General features: G+C 36.2%; 1 protein-coding gene across 4 annotated transcripts in view; it reads right to left on the bottom strand.

Moving 5' to 3' along the window:
* CCDC82 (coiled-coil domain containing 82) overlaps positions 1 to 16,879 on the bottom strand; it is a 33,496-nt gene that overhangs the window by 1,837 nt on the left and 14,780 nt on the right. For 3 of the 4 annotated variants that reach the window (XM_042907254.1, XM_042907253.1, XM_042907255.1), the window contains exons 4-7: positions 15,019 to 15,111; positions 12,782 to 12,906; positions 9,275 to 9,445; positions 3,775 to 3,960 (exon numbers count right to left, since the gene is read on the bottom strand). In XM_042907254.1, coding sequence (XP_042763188.1) covers positions 3,775 to 3,960; positions 9,275 to 9,445; positions 12,782 to 12,906; positions 15,019 to 15,111 — 575 coding nt within the window. Of the gene's footprint in view, positions 1 to 1,436; positions 3,399 to 3,774; positions 3,961 to 9,274; positions 9,446 to 12,781; positions 12,907 to 15,018; positions 15,112 to 16,879 lie in introns of those variants that run through there. The other variant, XM_042907256.1, reaches the window with a different exon arrangement.

Here is a 16,879-nt window from a genome sequence, read left to right as displayed (position 1 = left end):
TGTTTTAATTCCTATTTTAGTGAAGAGGCAACTTAGAGAAATAAAGTAACTTGCCTCCAAATTCTACTGCTGGAAAATATTTAAATCCATGATTTTAATCATTATAGTATGCTATTTCTGAGATTTAAAGGTTGGGGGGGTGCAGCTTTAGTTAGAAAAAAGAAAGCCTTCCTATGGAAAAGTGAAATTCAGAGAGAAGACAGTATTGCCTGGCCGTTCTCTCCACCTAAAGATTCTGGTTCCACCATTCTTTTTTACTAAAAATGTGGAGAGTTTGGATCTTATTATATTAACCCCTTTGAGGTGCCAGATTGACCTACTGATTAAAACATGTGAACTGTGGGAATGGAGTGTGAGAAAGAGGTCAGAACACAAAAGGAGGAGGTTGGGATCCTCTGGTCAGAAACACCAGTTAGACATGAAGAAAGGAATAGGTTTGCCAAGTCAGAGAACTTACAGGGGCCGAGAATGGAACGTGGAACAACATGTACTTTTTCTTTTTTTAAAGGTTTATTTATTTGAGAGAGAGAGAGAGAGAGTGTGAGCGGGGGACTGACGGGCAGAGAGGAGGGGAACAGAGGATCCAAAGCTGGCTCCATGCTGACAGCAGTGAGCCCCATGCAGGGCTTGAACTAACAGACTACCACCATGAGATCATGACCTGAGTCAAATTTGGATGCTCAACTGACTGAGCCACCCAGGTGCCCTGCAACAAGTACCTTTAAATAGTGGCCCTCAATCTTTAATTTGCTTAAGAATCACCTAACTTGTTAAATACTGGGTGTTTAACACCCTCAAGGAGTCTCATTCAGTAGTTCTGCAGGCAGGCCAGGAACTACACATTTTCTACGAACTTCTAGGTGATTCTGACATAGGTAGTTAGGGCCTTGATTTGAGAAACACCAGTTTAAGGAGAGAAAGAAAAAGAACAGGAAACAAGTTTAAAAGGGGGGAAAGAGAAGAGACCACATAAGAAGAGTTTCAGAAAGGGGTGAGATATCAAATCGTTATTTAAAATTCTTTGTTATGTAACAATCTTTATGTAATAGATTTAAACTTTTCATACCACAAAACTGAGACTTGATAGTATTATTGAAATACATTCTCCCCTTTCCTGATGTTCCTGTTTTCACCACCCTATCCCAACAACCCTATCTTCAACTTCTCTGGAAACCCCATCATCACGTGCACTTTCTTAATGAGAAACATTTGTTAGAATTTTGCCAGTGGCATATGACAGTATGTTCTTCAAGTGTAATTTAGAATCAGACAATTACTTTTATTATATTTATTATATGTTTTGGTTTTATTATAATTTTCTTATCATGCATCTTTTTCTTTTTTTTCCCTTTTTTAAGTAATCTTCACACTCAGTGCAGAGCCTGATGTGGGGCTTGAACTCAAAACCATGAGATCAAGACCTGAGCCTTAAGATCCAGAGTCAGATGCTTAACTGACTGAGCCATCCAGGTGCTCCCCATTCATTATTTTCTTCACACTCAGGTTCCTCCTACCCTTTAATGTCATCCTAGATTAAAAACAGGTCATCTTAGTTCAACTGGTAGGAGGAGGAACAAGAAGTCAGTCTAGTTGGCAGGTCTTTGGGAAGAAATGCAGAAATATCCTGAGGTGGAGGAGGAAGGGGCAGATAAGGAAAAAGCAAGGTGTGCAATGTGAGCTGGGAGGAAAGACAAGACCAAATCGTTTGTGTGAGGTAAAAGAAGGGGTTGACATAATCAGTGGGAGGTAAGAGCAAAAAGAGCCACAGATCTGGCCGTTCAAGTGGCGCTGAGCCCTGGCACTGGAAAGGGTGCGGGTGGCTGGGGCCATAGGATCGCAGCCAAAGAGAAAGGCGTGTGTCATGAGCAATGCAGTGCGGCCACGCGGGACACGCGCACTCCCAGGGGTAGGTGGGGTGGTGCTGAGAAACGTCAGAGTGCTTGAGGAGCTCTGAAAGGTAATCCCAGCACAAAACGCTGCGTATGGGTTTATATCGGCTCTAAACTGTAGTTTCTAGGAAATCTTTTGAGAAAACGTGTGGACAAATATTTTTAAAGGAGGAGGGATCTCAGAAAGAAAATGAAGCTCTGTGGTATTTTATGTGAAAAACAAAACGTGCATGTTGTCCTAAACATGCATGATCTTGAAATACCTGAAATGCCCAATGCTAAGTGTTTTTCTTTAAGCATAAGAGGACACTTGGGTTTTCTCTTCCCAAGAATATTTTTTTCTTATTCCAGGTCCCTTCTGTTAGAAACCTTGTTAAACTTTAAGGTACATGATCTGGAAATGCTTTTGGTTTATTCTCTGCAAGAAATTTAATGTTCTTCCCCACATATACTATTATTATATATAATATATATAATACATGCATAGTGATTTTTCTACACCTGGCACACAATTCTTTAAAAAATGTGGTGTCCCAAAAGGTTTTTCAACTCCATGAGAGCGTTGGCAACACTTAAATGCACCAGTGAAAGCACGTAAGAATTTCAGGTCATCATGGAAAATGAAGATGGGACTTACTGGCTAAGTGGTGGCTTCTCCCTAAGGCAAACTGAAAAGCACAGAGGAGGACAGGGAGGAAAGCACTGGGAGAGAAGCTGAAGCAAAGTAAAAGATAAAAAGCTGAGGAGAGTAAAATGAGAGAAAAGACTACAGAAGGGTCAAGATGTGGGGGGCAGGCAGAGAGATCCACTGGGTGGTGTGGCTGTGATGGGAAGATAATCCTCAGAAGGGAAACCAGTCTTGATGTCACTCTCCAGACTGGGACACCTCTGCAGAATATGACGTGTCCTAACAAGTTCCTGTTTGTTGTTCTCTTTTTCTTTCCCTTTGCTCATAAGTTTATTCACTAAGCTCTCTTCTTTTTTTATTTTCCTCTTTTACAAATTCCCCTATGATATAAATAACCCAGGCAACAGATCTCAAGTCAGGCTTTTTTTTTTTTTTTTTTTTTTTTTAAGATTAAATATACTGTTGATCTGAGTTGCCTGAAAATCTGCTATATGTTTTCTCTTATATGTTCACGTAACTACACTTGTTTTAGAAGACTGCAATCATAATAGCATTCTTTCCAAGTACCATAAACAATTCTAAAAGCTCTGTGAGCAGACCAGAGCTTCTGAGCTGCCAGCAGATCTTCAGGAATCCAGTGCACTCTTCAAAACCCCCACTTTATCCCTGATATCAAACTTAGTGATCAGCAGGATTTGGGGGAATCAAAATCAGTGCCGTGGCCTGAAACCTCTGCATTCCCCTTGATCTTCAGTTACAGTGCTCACTGCTCAGCCCATGTCCTCAAGAAGAGGATGTGGGTGGTATTAGAACTGGCAGCCGAGATCCTTTCCTCAGATTGGCACCAGGTGTTTCTTCACTCTCGGGTCACAAGAACTGTTCTAAAGAATAGGAAGCAGACAAGCAGAGGTGAGTCCTACACTTCGTCAAAGAAAATACAGGGACTTAATATATATGTAAGGGATACCATATATATAAAAGTGAAAGGACAGAGGTCCTTCATTACAGGACAGTATTATCGCTGATTTCAATTTATCTGATGCGCTGAAGGAATGCTTAGATCATCAGGGCACCTGTTCAGGGTTGGACAATGATAAGCATGAAAGGAATGGGTGGAAGAAGAGAAAATACAAAGACGGGGGGAAAGGAGAGATTCTCTTTTAAATTTCACTGTCTTCTAATCATTTGCATCATTTTGCTGATCATAATTAGGCTCCAGAATCTATGAATGAAATGATTCTTCTATATTCACCTTACCTCCTTAATCCAGCCACTTTCTTTTGACTGATTGAAAATTCTTTCCACTGTTTCTTTAACCTGTTCATCCTCAACTTCTTCTGTCTTTGCAATGGAGCAGCATTCCTGGTACAGCTTGAACTTAAAATGTTTCAGTTTGTGATAAATTCTGGTACGATCAGCACAAATTCTGCCAACAGTAAACACCTAAATCAAGGAATAAACATTATTACCTGACATATGAAGTCAGACATATAGTAATGATTACACAGCCTTTCTAGTTTTGAGATTTTTCTTTAACAGCAAAATTTAATAAATGCATTATTAATTTTCAAAATGTTTGTACAATGATTCACTCACCTTCTCTTATACAACTTAGTTAAGAAAAACTGAACATGTGCTATGTTTCTTCAAGTATTGGGCTAAGCACCGGACATGCATTTGATTACAAAACAATGTGTCAAATGCTGTGCAAGAGACGCTACCGAGGTACAAAGGAGGGACAATTAACCCAATCCAGAGAGGAGAGGGGTCCTGGAGTAGGTGATGCTTGAACTAAGTCTTTAAAAACCAGAGCTAGACAAGTTTGAGGAGAAAAATGGCTTGTTAAGGCAGAAGCACAGGCACACCCAAAGCAAGAAAATAGACCCCACGGACACGGTTACTGAATTAGAAATACCTGGATTAGACTAATGTTCTAGCTTAAAAGCAACATGCAAAACTGAAACAAACTCTCAAACCAATTGGCAGTTTTTCACTAAATAATTTGCTCCGAAGCATTTTGTAAAGTAAAAACTTTGTGTTTAGTCCTATTTCGTTCCTTAATTAGTGGCTCTGATGTGATTGTAACACATTAATGTTTTACTGTTAGCAAAATATAAGAATTTTAACTTCTATGTGTATATGGACTTCCAGGATTCTGTGATTAAGAATACTCTTCTTGTGAATCAACCAACCAGAGCATTTCCCGTTCAGAACGTTTGGAATATGTACCGTTATACACACTGAAAACTAAAATAGGAAAACTACAAAATAACATTATAACTAAAAACATTATTACATGATCAATCTCATTCTCATGAAGCAACCAGAGGACAGAGACGAATTCCCTGTTAAGTTATGTCTTTGTCTCTGTGCCTAAATTCACTAATGGGTTGTGTTTTCATGAGTTTAGTACAAGTGGCATAGTTACAATATTGATCTATGTAACTTGTATTCCATCTAACAAAGAATTGTAGTGTTTTCCTGAAGCCACCCTGCAAGGGATCATACAGGTGATTAGTTAAATAAATAACCTGAGTATATTGGCAAAAAATAGTAATAAAATAAAGAATAGTTTGTTAAAACTGAATGAAAGTTAAATATGATCAGCAACGGGTTTGATGCACATCTTGTGAAAATGGTATTTGGGACATCTTACAGTCTTCCTTAAAATCCTCAAAAATTCAAGAAAACCATGTTAAGATTTCTGTTCAAGTTCCTTGAAAACCTTTCTGTTTTTTGGATTATTAGAAATAATCACAAGGGCACCTGGGTGGCTCAGGCAGTTAAGCATCTGACTCTTGATTCCAGTTCATCATGATCTCACGGTTTGTGAGTTTGAGCCCTGTGCTGGTGGCACGGAGCCTGCTTGGGATCCTCTCTCTCCCCTCTCTCTTTCTGCCTCTCCACTGCTCATGGTCTTTCTCTCGCTCTCAAAATAAATAAGTAACTTAAAAAAAAATAAACAATCACATATGGTTTGTTCATTGCTTGCCTACTCTCAGTAACCTTCTCATCTCAACATTATCATCAAACGAATCATATCGACTATCACAATTCCCTGGCCAATATGTCCTTTTATACTTTGAGTAAAAAAGATACCACAATAGTTTCAGTGGCCACTACAGGTGCCCTATGTTTCTCCATTTCTGTTATCAAAGTAGATTATGTGGGTGAAGTCTCCTATGGCCATTCTGGATAAAATACAGTAGAAAAATAGTATAATTTTTAAAAAACTTTCCACCATACTGTATTTTATATTTCCATAAAACTGAGGAATTTATCTGCATAAAAATTTTAAGTTAGGGCAAGAGGGAAGGAGGAGGTATTTAAACACCCTTATTTAAAAATCTTTTACCTGTATGAAACAAAAATATCCACTGAAAATATTTAACATTATAGTTTACTTCTTTCCATTTCAAATTCCTACCTTCTTGGCAGCTACTTACACTTACGTAGATCAATAAACCCAAAATTACCTTTAGAATATTCTCACACTATGTGATCATAAAATGTGATCACATTTTCTGTGGAAGAGCCTAAACCATTGTTAGTAGGAGTTCACAGGAAAGAGTAAATGTATGTAATAGCTGTAAGAATGCAAGTAGACCTCTCCCTTCGCCCCACCTGTTTTTAGTGTATTGTCACAGCCTATTATACCTTATGAATTTCTGTGTACATTGTACACAGTTTACACTGTTGGAGTCCATTTATATAAAGTACTAAGATAAAACTCTGCCGTAAGAACAGTGACCTTAAATGTTGAGAAACATATTTAGAGATTACTTTTAACTATCTAATTGCATTTCTGGATATTAAGGACACTATTCTAACAAGATAGACAATACTAAAAAAAATGGCCAGAGATAGAGAAATAAGTTCTGTGATGATTGTTCTCAACGAAGACAAGCAAAATGACATGTAAATGGTTACTAATCCACTGTTCAGGGTTAGTTAGCATGGTTCTATAAACTGATGTATCTGAAAATAACTGATTCACCTCAGTTATCAATGTGAATTAAGGGATCCTATGTATCCAAAGATACAATTTGAAACAGAGCAAAAACCTGTCACCAAATTTTCCTAAAACAGCAGATGGTGAATTGTAAGGCAGTAGAAAGAATCTGATTTGTAATTTATTAGATACAGCATGTAGAAGTGTAAACACACTGGTTAACAAACTAAGGCAAGGATACAATAAAACATGCATTATGCACATTTGTAATATCCAGCTAATTATAGGGAGCTTTTTGAGGTATTTCTCTCGGCCCTCCTTAATATACAGAGGAGCCAGGTCCTTATGGAAGTGAAAGTATGAAGAAGAAAGAAAAAAGATCCTCAAGAAAAGAGGAAGAACGGGAGGAAGTTTCTCTTTTGTTTCTAGGTCTCTAGAAACAATTAGTGCAATAGACTGAGCCAAAGGATTCTATTTCCTTTTGGTCCGTTTTTTTCATGGACATGTTACACACTGACACTTATTTCAAAATTCCTGCCTCTCCCTTTGGATCTTGAGTGTCTTTAGGAGTCTGGACAGATTCTGGGCAAACTCAAATGAATTCAAGATTACAGTCGGTCCTCCCAACTGCCTCTCAGATTTTGCCCTTTTTCTTCACGTGACTTCCTTTTCATCTATATCCCCAGACTTCACCACAATTTGGTGGGCCAAGGCCTTTTGTCTCAGTACCCTATCCAAGACTACTGTAACTAAAATTACTCTTTCCCACCGATTCCACTTTCCATCAAAGCATCCTGTCTTTCAAAGAAGCTAATCTTAGGTAAGTAAGGAGAAAAATTTTATTATTAAACATACTCATTAAATGCATCCTTCATTATTGGCACCTTAAAAGAGGACCCTAGTTAACCCCAAGCAGTCTCAATTTTATATAACTATGGGCAAAAACACAACATGGAGAATTGGTTTTCAAAATAATTTAAGGGTGGGTCTGGGGATGGCATAGTCTCTTTAATGCCTTAGATGAAAAACAAGTTTATTATTTTCTTCCTTCCTATCCCTTTCCTTTCCCTTTCCTTTCCATATACATGCATTGCTGCTATAGTTCAGTAGAATATAAAATAGATTTTAATAGGTGCTTCTTCCATTTAAAGAAAAAAATTACTGAAAATTTTAGTATTAAAGAATTTTAATTATGGGGGTGTCTGAGTGATTCGGTCGGTTAAGCGTCCAACTTTGGCTCAGGTCATGATCTCACGGTCTGTGAATTCAACCTGGAGCCTGCTTGGGATTCTGTGTCTCCCTTTCTCTCTGCCCCTCCCCCACTCGTGTTCTGTCTCTCTCTCTTTCTCAAAAATAAACATTAAAAAAAGAATTTTAATTACATTATCTTAAATTACACAATAACTAGTTTAATGTTTGCATACAGCTAAACAGACAAGTGTATACATATTTTTACATAGCTTCAAGGACAGTAATGTACACTGCTCACTATTTCACTTTCACCTAGCACGATCTCACAACCTTCATAAATACTATTTTAGTGCTTGTATCATATTCTGTCACAAAATGGTATGATATACATAACTTATTAAATTACTACTCTAATATTTGATTTGAATTATATCCAAATTTGTTTTGTATTATAACTAATGCTTCAGTGAACTTCATGATTGTGTCCTCTGCTTTTATACTGGATGACTCTGCTTAGCATAAACATGTGGGCACTGAATATGTATAGTGTTATAACTCTGGCTATAGGTAGCTATCCAGTGTTCTAAAAAGATAGATCACATCCTTGCTCTTTGTAGGAATCTTATTGTCCATGAAACTGCCAGTTTCAATGCAACCATGACAGAACTGTATTTTATCATCTGATTTAAAAATACTTTGCTACTTTGAGAGCTATCAACTGGCATCTTAAGATAGGTTTTACTGTATGCCTTTAGATGGAGAATAATCATGTTCTAATTGTTAACTTTGATGTTTCTTCCATTGTGTGACTGGTGTATTAATTTTCTTTGTTTTTATTTTATGAGATCTCTCTTACTTTTTAGATATTTGAATAACTATTTTATACAGAATCTTTACTCTTTCACAGGAATATCAGAACTCCAGAAATGGTTTTCTAACTCCCTTTCCTTCCTAGAATTAGCTGTAGACAGGAAAGACAGTGAAAGTACAGCACTAGTTTTGATCTATACAACAGAACATGATCCTTAGAGTATCAAATCACTTTCATTAGGATTCTACATGTCTTACCTCATAAAAAGCCACAGATCAGTTTTTAAACAATGAGATTTGCATATTGACTGTGTTGAGAAAAGAAATGTTTTTATAGTAACCTGCCAAATGATACGTTAAAGACTAAATCTGAATTCATTATCCCCATACAAACTTTCTAAGTGATTCTTGCAACCTGGATTATTTAGAGGGATCTGCTCAATTATCGCCAATAGTACTGAGGAATAATACTACCTAATGTAGCAGAAGAATTTAGATTAACAGTATATTTCTATCATAATAACTGACTGGCAGTACTTAGAGGCAACTCTAAGGGCCCCCCAAACACACACACCCTTCATAGATATACAGACTCACCAGAGGAAGCTCTCATCATTAATATTTTTGCATTTATAAACTTGTCATATAAGACATTTTTCACATTCAAAATTATACCTTCTTTCCTTATACTCTTTCCCTCTGTCCTAGTGCTTTCTCCATTTGTAAAAATAACAGGGTTATTTGTGTAAGCTTACGTATTGAAAATTTCTAAATACTGAAAACCAAAATGAGAAGGAAAAATACCTGTTTATCATGTGACATGAAATCGTCTGTTTCCATAGTCCTGGTGTTATACAACTTTCCTGATAAATGCACCGAGTACCTGCAGTGGCGATGCAGTCCACAAGCCTGACAGCAACAATTTTCAGGATTCTTCAAATGGATACTTACATTAGAATAATTTTCTACCCGCTCCTGAAAACAATGAAAAAATGTAATGAAGCTTTACAAGACTGGAAAAAACAACAAAATAAAACATAAAAAGAACCTAACCAAATTAAAACCAATATTAGGAATCACAGTAAGTGGTTAGGATGTAAGAGCAAAACACACTGATATTTCTTATTTTTATGCAGAATATGGGGTAGATATTTGACAAGATATTTTTAAATAAAAAATAACTTATAATTTAGGCTATTAAATGAAAAGAAACCAGACTAGGAAAAAAAATTAGTTTCATATCCTCCCCATTTGTGTGTTTCTATTAAGTAGTATTCTTCGCAGATACTAATTTACTTTTCTCCTCTCATCTCTAGTTAGGTATGAGGTATTATAGTTAAAAATAGAAAAGACTGAGCAGCAAAAATTCAGGATACTACAATAAAAAGATGAATTCATTTAGGTTAGTTGAAAATTGAGAAAAACCAGATCACAGTCTCCATTGTGTAAATTATAGCATGTTTCCCACAAAATATTCCAGAAATAATTTAATTTCTTCTTTTTTTAATGTTTATTTATTTTTGAGAGAGAGAGAGAGAGAGACAGACAGACAGAGCATGAGCAGGGGAGGGGCAGAGTGTGAGGGAGACACAGAATATGAAGCGGGCTCCAGGCTCTGAGCTGTCAGCAGAAGAGTCCAACAAGGGGCTCGAACCCACGAACTGTGAGATCATGACCTGAGCTGAAGTCGGACGCTTAACCAACTGAGCCACCCAGGTACCCCCGGAAATAATTTAATCCTCCGAATGGCTACCTACTAAATAAAGTACTATGAAAATAAACAAGTTGGTCATAAAACTGCTAGGTGGCCAGTATTGATATAGACAGCCTAATAGCTGAATTAGCAATGAGTTAACAAACTGAGGAAATATTTGGCATTTGTAAACTTGTGGTTGCATATTTTTGCCCACACTCTATGCCTGTGCTAGATACTGCTGTTATAATTAGTAGTGTAGATTAGGTTTTACCATAATGTTTGAACTACATACAGTGAACGTATTAGCAGGGTTACTAACCTATATTCATATTCTCTACCAGCTTGAGAGTAAATATCCAGTATAGTAATAGTTTCCTTTCTAACACTGTATGATTCACAACAACATTGCATTTTCTTTACTTTTAATATTTCTCATATTTCATGGCCCTTTGTGTGACATGTGTCACTTACAGGCTGACATTCTGAGGGAATAGGTGGCTAACCACCTCCCCTTCTTGCTTCTCTGGTCCTTATGGAAGCACATTTGAGATGAAAGCTCCAGCAGCTTGGCTCTGTGAGTGACTACAATATGTAGGAACACTCCTGCTGGTTTACACGGGACATATAACTGAAAAATAAACTTTGCTGGGGTAAGCTATTAAGATTTTCATTGCTGGTATGTCCCATTATTTATTTTTTGCAGCATAACTTAGCTAATTTTGACCAAGACCATACTGAATCATCTATGTCTCTACATTTGTAAGTTAATATTTTCTTATATCTTAGAGTTATTATTTCAACATTGGGTTATCCAAATTCAGCATAACATACCACAGTATAGTAAAGCATAATATAGCATAGTGGTATGGGCTTTCAAGTCAGAGAAATATTAGAAAGCTATGATTTCTAGGTTTGAACACTGGCCTAGCTAATAACTAGCTCTATAGCCTTGTGTTACTCAATTTTTCTGAGTCACGGTTTTCTCTTCTTTAAAATGGAGGAAATAGGGGCGCCTGGGTGGCTCAGTCGGTTAAGCGGCCGACTTCAGCTCAGGTCACGATCTCGCGGTCCGTGAGTTCGAGCCCCGCGTCAGGCTCTGGGCTGATGGCTCAGAGCCTGGAGCCTGCTTCCAATTCTGTGTCTCCCTCTCTCTCTGCCCCTCCCCCATTCATGCTCTGTCTCTCTCTGTCTCAAAAATAAATAAAAAAAAAGTTAAAAAAAAAAATTAAAAAAAAAAAATAATAAAATGGAGGAAATAATAGTGCCTTCCTCATGGGGTTGCTCTGAAGATCAAATAAGATACTTTACACTGCATGCAAATTACTTGGCCAAGTTAAATGAGCAATAAATATACGCTATTTTTCTATTAAAGAAAACAATATTTATACCATGTTCTAAGAACTACGCTATGTATTTTACCTTCCAAGTAAGTAAATATTCCTTTTACTTTTTAAAGTAGGTAAATGTTTTCTGTATCTGAGGAAAAGACTAGAGTTTAGAGAGATTAAAAACTCACCCAAAGGAAAAAATATATATATGGTGTCCCTAAACTCAGTCATTCTCCAAACTGAAGTCTTCTCTTTCTGTAATCCCATAACTGTCCCTTAATAAACCATCTGTGGCTAATTTATCAGGTAATTCAAGATTGAACAGGCCTTGGATGAAGTCAAATCTCCTGACATAAATGAGGTAGAGTAGCTAATGATTTAAGTTCTAAAAGGACTGTTAGGAACTTGGATCTCTGTTATCTTGCTATTTTCCTAATAATTGGGAGATAGAATGTTAGAAGTAGGGAGATTAAAAAAAAAAAAAACGTAAAAATCATGTAAGATAGCCTCTACTATTAGAGATCATAAAATAGAAATCTATGGGATAACATGAAATGCAATAAATCTTATACATTAAAAGGATGCTCCCCCTAAATTGGTAGAATTACAAAATCTTAAAGTGGAGAAGGATTTCAAAGGCAACCTAGGCCATTGTTTCCCAAATTATGTTAAGGAAATCAATTCTTCTAGCAGGTGATAGAAGGAGGTGATAAAAGGTAGCTCATGAAAAGGAGCCTCATAGTAAAACACAAATTTGGAAAGTATTACATTCTACATCACCCTCTTGAAGATTTATAGTATAAATTTACACATTAATTCTCCTTGAAAAGTCCTCCAGTTAAGTTTAACTCTTTCTCTTAACAATGGAACTCTCTTTTCTGAAGAGAGAATTAACATCCTATGAGATAACCTCCTCATTTCAATAGATGGGCTAAGACCTGAGAAGTTCTAAAATTATTCATCATTTAGAACTACTTAATTACTGGATACATATAATAAGTGTTACAATAATTAAAACAATAGTAGCCTTTACATGGGCTAAGACCTGAGATGTTCTAAAGTTATTCATCATTTAGGACTACTTAATTACTGGATACATATAATAAGTGTTACAATAATTAAAACAATAGTAGCTTTTAGAAGAGGTGATAAGCTGATTATTCAACAAAAAAAAAAATGCCAGTAATTTAGAAGATTATTCATTCTGACTGGATATTTAAATCCCGATAGGCCTCCCACTCCCATACCCCCAACCAGAAATTCAAAAACAAATAAAAAACTATATACCTTATATAGCTCTTTCCAACGGCTTCTAGAAGCTAAACTCTCTAGACGAGGCTGAACAAAGCGGTTATCCAAATAATGAAGAGATGTCAACATATCTTGTGCATATGATTTTTGTCTGGTGCCATCTGTTCAGGGGAACAACAATAACAACAACAAAAAATAATCACTTAGCCCTTAGGAAATATCTATCATCTATCTATCTATCTATCTATCTATCTATCTATCTAATTTTTAAGCCCCCCCACACCAATGAATTATCCAGCTTCAACTACCAATAGTACCAAGGTCGAGAAACGTTATTAGGAAATATTTAAATAACTGAATACTTAAGGATTTCTTCCCACAGTTTTAGAAGGTATTTTAAATTTAAAAAAGATTAATGAAGAAAAAAACCACAATTCCATCAGAATGTTAGGGAAAGGAAAGAACCACAGAGGCCTTCTAATTATTCCTTAACTACATCAGACTTACTCTTTTTTTTATCTTAATCCCAGGAAAATTAACATACAATGTTTTATTAGTTTCAGATGTACATCATAGTGATTCAACAATGCCATACGTTACTCAGTGCTCACCATGATAAATGTACTCTTAATCCTCATTGCCTATTTTATCCACCCCCCACCCACCTCCGCTCTGATAACCACCAGTTTGTTCTCTATAGTTAAGAGAGTTTTTTGTTTGTCCCTTTTTTCTTTGTTCATTTGTTTTGTTTCTTAAATCCTACATATAAGTGAGAGCATATGGTCTTTGTCTTTCTCTAGCTGACTTATTTCACTTATCATTATATCCTCTAGATCCAACCATGTTGTTGCAAATGGCAAGATCTCATTCTTTTTTATGGCTATGTAATATTCCATTGGCTATATATATCACTTCTTTATCCATTCATCTATCACATCAAACTCACTTTACCTAAGGATCTTGGCACTGGGTGTTCTCTCAGCTAGATCTATGCATTATTTCCCCTTGACTTCATTCAGGTTTCTGCTTAAAAGTCACCTCTTGGGGTGCCTGGGTGGCTCAGTTGTTAAGCATCTGACTTCTGCTCAGGTCATGATCTCAATGGTTTGTGAGGTTGAGGAACACATCAGGTGAGCTTGAGCCCTGCTTTGAGTGAGCCCCACTTCTCTCTCTCTCCCCCCCACCCCCTGCCCAGTCTCTCTCTCTCCCTCTGCCCTTCCTGGGATTCTCTCTCTCTGCCCCTGGCTCACGTGCACCCTCTCTCTCTCTCTCTCAAAAAAAAAAAAAAAAAAAAGTCACCTCTTGAGAGACCTTCTTCGACCAATCTAATAGATACTTTCCTTTCCTTTATCACTTGATCTCCTTAACTTACTTAATTTTTTCTCAAGAACTAATCACTAGTTGAAATTATGTTATATATTTGTTTACTCATTCATTGTCTGTCTGTCTCATTAGAGCAACATGAGGGCAGGAATCTTATATGTCATAGTCATTGCCATATCCCCAGCCCTCAAATAAATGCCTGCCCCTTAGGCACTCTATAAGTATTTGTTCAATAAACTGTGAATGAAATCTCACTTTGGCAATTAGGTAGATATTCAAAACAACATATTATAGTCTTTATTAACTGCCAGATTATGTGCTAGATGCAAGAGATAAGTGTATATCTAAGGCATGGTTCTTCTTGTACTCTTAGAAGGGAGAAAGGCAAAAATACATTTTCAATACAGTAAGTATACACACATCAGTACCACCAGGGTAGCACAAATGAGGGAGTGAAAATGATTTTACACTCACCTGGAAAATCTAGGGTGGAAAGGGATTATATTTTAAGAGAGAACAGTATGAGCAAAGGCACAAAGCATAAAACAGTATATAACTTCTGGAGAAATTCAAGTTTAGAGAGGCTGAGACAACACATGGGTATTGAACTACTCTACTGTTTTGAGTCTATGCCTTATATCCTCACAGTCACTGTGAACTCTCTAAAGTCAGAGGAACATCACATATTTCTTTTCCACTTTCCACATATCACAAATAGACAGTAGCAAGTTTTTGAAGTGAATGGGCTTCTGGTGTAGTTAAGTTGATCCTAGGGAATAATTGGAGGGCCTTTAGAATAGGGTCTCTTGGTTTTGCTTAAATGTATATATATATGTTATATTATATTATATTATATTATATTATATTATATTATATTAATTATATTGGTAGGGTTTTAGAAATTGGAAAAAGAAAAAAAGATACTAATTGTTCCACTCATATTAACTTACCATACAATGTTCCCAGAAAAGATTCATCTAAAGCATTGATCAGAAGAGCCTTCACAACTCTTTCAAAGTGAGTATAGTGGTCACTAAAAGAATCTGAAATTAATTTTAAATACATATTAGAACATAACAGATAAAACAATTCCCTGAATAAAATAGTTTCCTTTCTCTAAGAAATTAATACTATAAATAGGAGAAATCACTTAGTCATCCTAATTTTATAGCTGCCTCGGTGACTTTTCTAGTCACTGAGCAAACCTCCATTTTCCAGATTTACTGGCTTCTAATCCAAAATTTCAAGTTGTTATTTAAAATAATCTTCACTTTCCAAACTTATTAAGAGAAAACTGTTCAGAAAATATTAAGAGATATGTTGTGAAAAAAGCCCCAAATCATCCCCTGTGCACCTAAGTTTAATTATCAACTTAATAATTAGAGTGAGAGAGCAAAAGAGAAAACTTCTACAGGTAGATTGTTCAATATGTACCTGCAACTCCTGACTTTCCTTCTTTCTAAAACATGTTACATATGAAATTGTTCAGGAAATTATTACCCTACCCAGAACTCCAATGGCTATAAAAACTCGATTTCCCTTTCTCTGTCCCAGATTTAGGATTTTCCACATCAATTTAGAAAAGTTCTCTCTTTTCTTTCTCCTACCAAATATATAAGCCTACCTTCCCACTAACCCAATGTGCTCCATGGAATCATCTATTGTGATGGGCCAGGCTACAAGAGAAGGTTCCTGTATTTCCCAATACTTTAGGGTCCAGGTTTACTATGGCTGTAGAAATATTCTCTATCAAAGATAACCCCTTCCATGACCCAAATGGTCATCACAGAACATTTGCCATGGGCACCTATAAAGAATATTAGGGTATTTTAGGAAAAGTGGAAGATGTCTGATTATAAACTTAAGCAAAATAAGACCTATATTAACATTCATGACTGAATTTTGACGTGCTTTCTGTTGAAATGAAATGAAAATAAGATTTAACATGGAGAAACTTTTTAGCTTGTATTTTAGCTACTAAAATGGCTGTATAACCCTTTTTCTGGACTTCAGGAAAAATTTTTAGTATGCATTCTTTTTTAAAAAAAACATGTTATGGGCGTATGGGTGGCTCAGTCGGTCAAGCATCCGACTTTGGCTCAGGTCATGATCTCACGGTTCTTGAGTTTGAGCCCCTCATTGGGCTCTGTGCCGACAGCTCAGAGCCTGGAGCCTGCTTCAGATTCCTGTCTCCCTCTCCCTCTGCCCTTTCCCACTTGCGCTCTGTCTTTCTCTCTCTCTCAAAAATAAATAAACATTAAAAAATTTTTAAAAAGGAAAACATGTTATTATGATACTAAAGTGGTCAAAATAAAGCAGTGATAAAATTAAACGACTATAGCAGATAATTTACACAAGGGCATGTAGACTTTAGAGGGCCTATGATCAATTATAAATTACAAAAGAACTGATCACAACCATTTATGAATTTTTTTAAAAAATCAGAAGATAATTGGAAAATGAAATAATACTTTAATAGCATTCAGTTTTGTCTAGACTTTCATCAAACTGTGGATATAATATAGTGTTGGTACATAATTTAATTTGTGAGTGTTAAAATGCATCTAAACTCTATCTAGTACTTCCCAAACTCTATTAAAGGAAAAATGTTCTAGGTATATTAACAGACATGTTGAGGAAAGAAACATCAAATTCATCCCCTGTGCTCCCAAGTTGAGCTATCAAATTGAAATAGAAATTTTTACCCCACTGAATTTATTAGTCTTCGAGTATACTAATGCCTAACATTACTCACTTGCTGTAGAGTTTGGGAACTGCTGTTTTATTTTAAAGAACCTGATGGCATTTCTT

The sequence above is a fragment of the Panthera leo genome, chromosome D1 (genome assembly GCF_018350215.1).
Source record: "Panthera leo isolate Ple1 chromosome D1, P.leo_Ple1_pat1.1, whole genome shotgun sequence".
NCBI classification, from domain to species: Eukaryota; Metazoa; Chordata; class Mammalia; order Carnivora; family Felidae; genus Panthera; species Panthera leo.
Note: the sequence above shows the minus strand (reverse complement) of the source record. Positions and strands in the feature narration are given on the sequence as shown.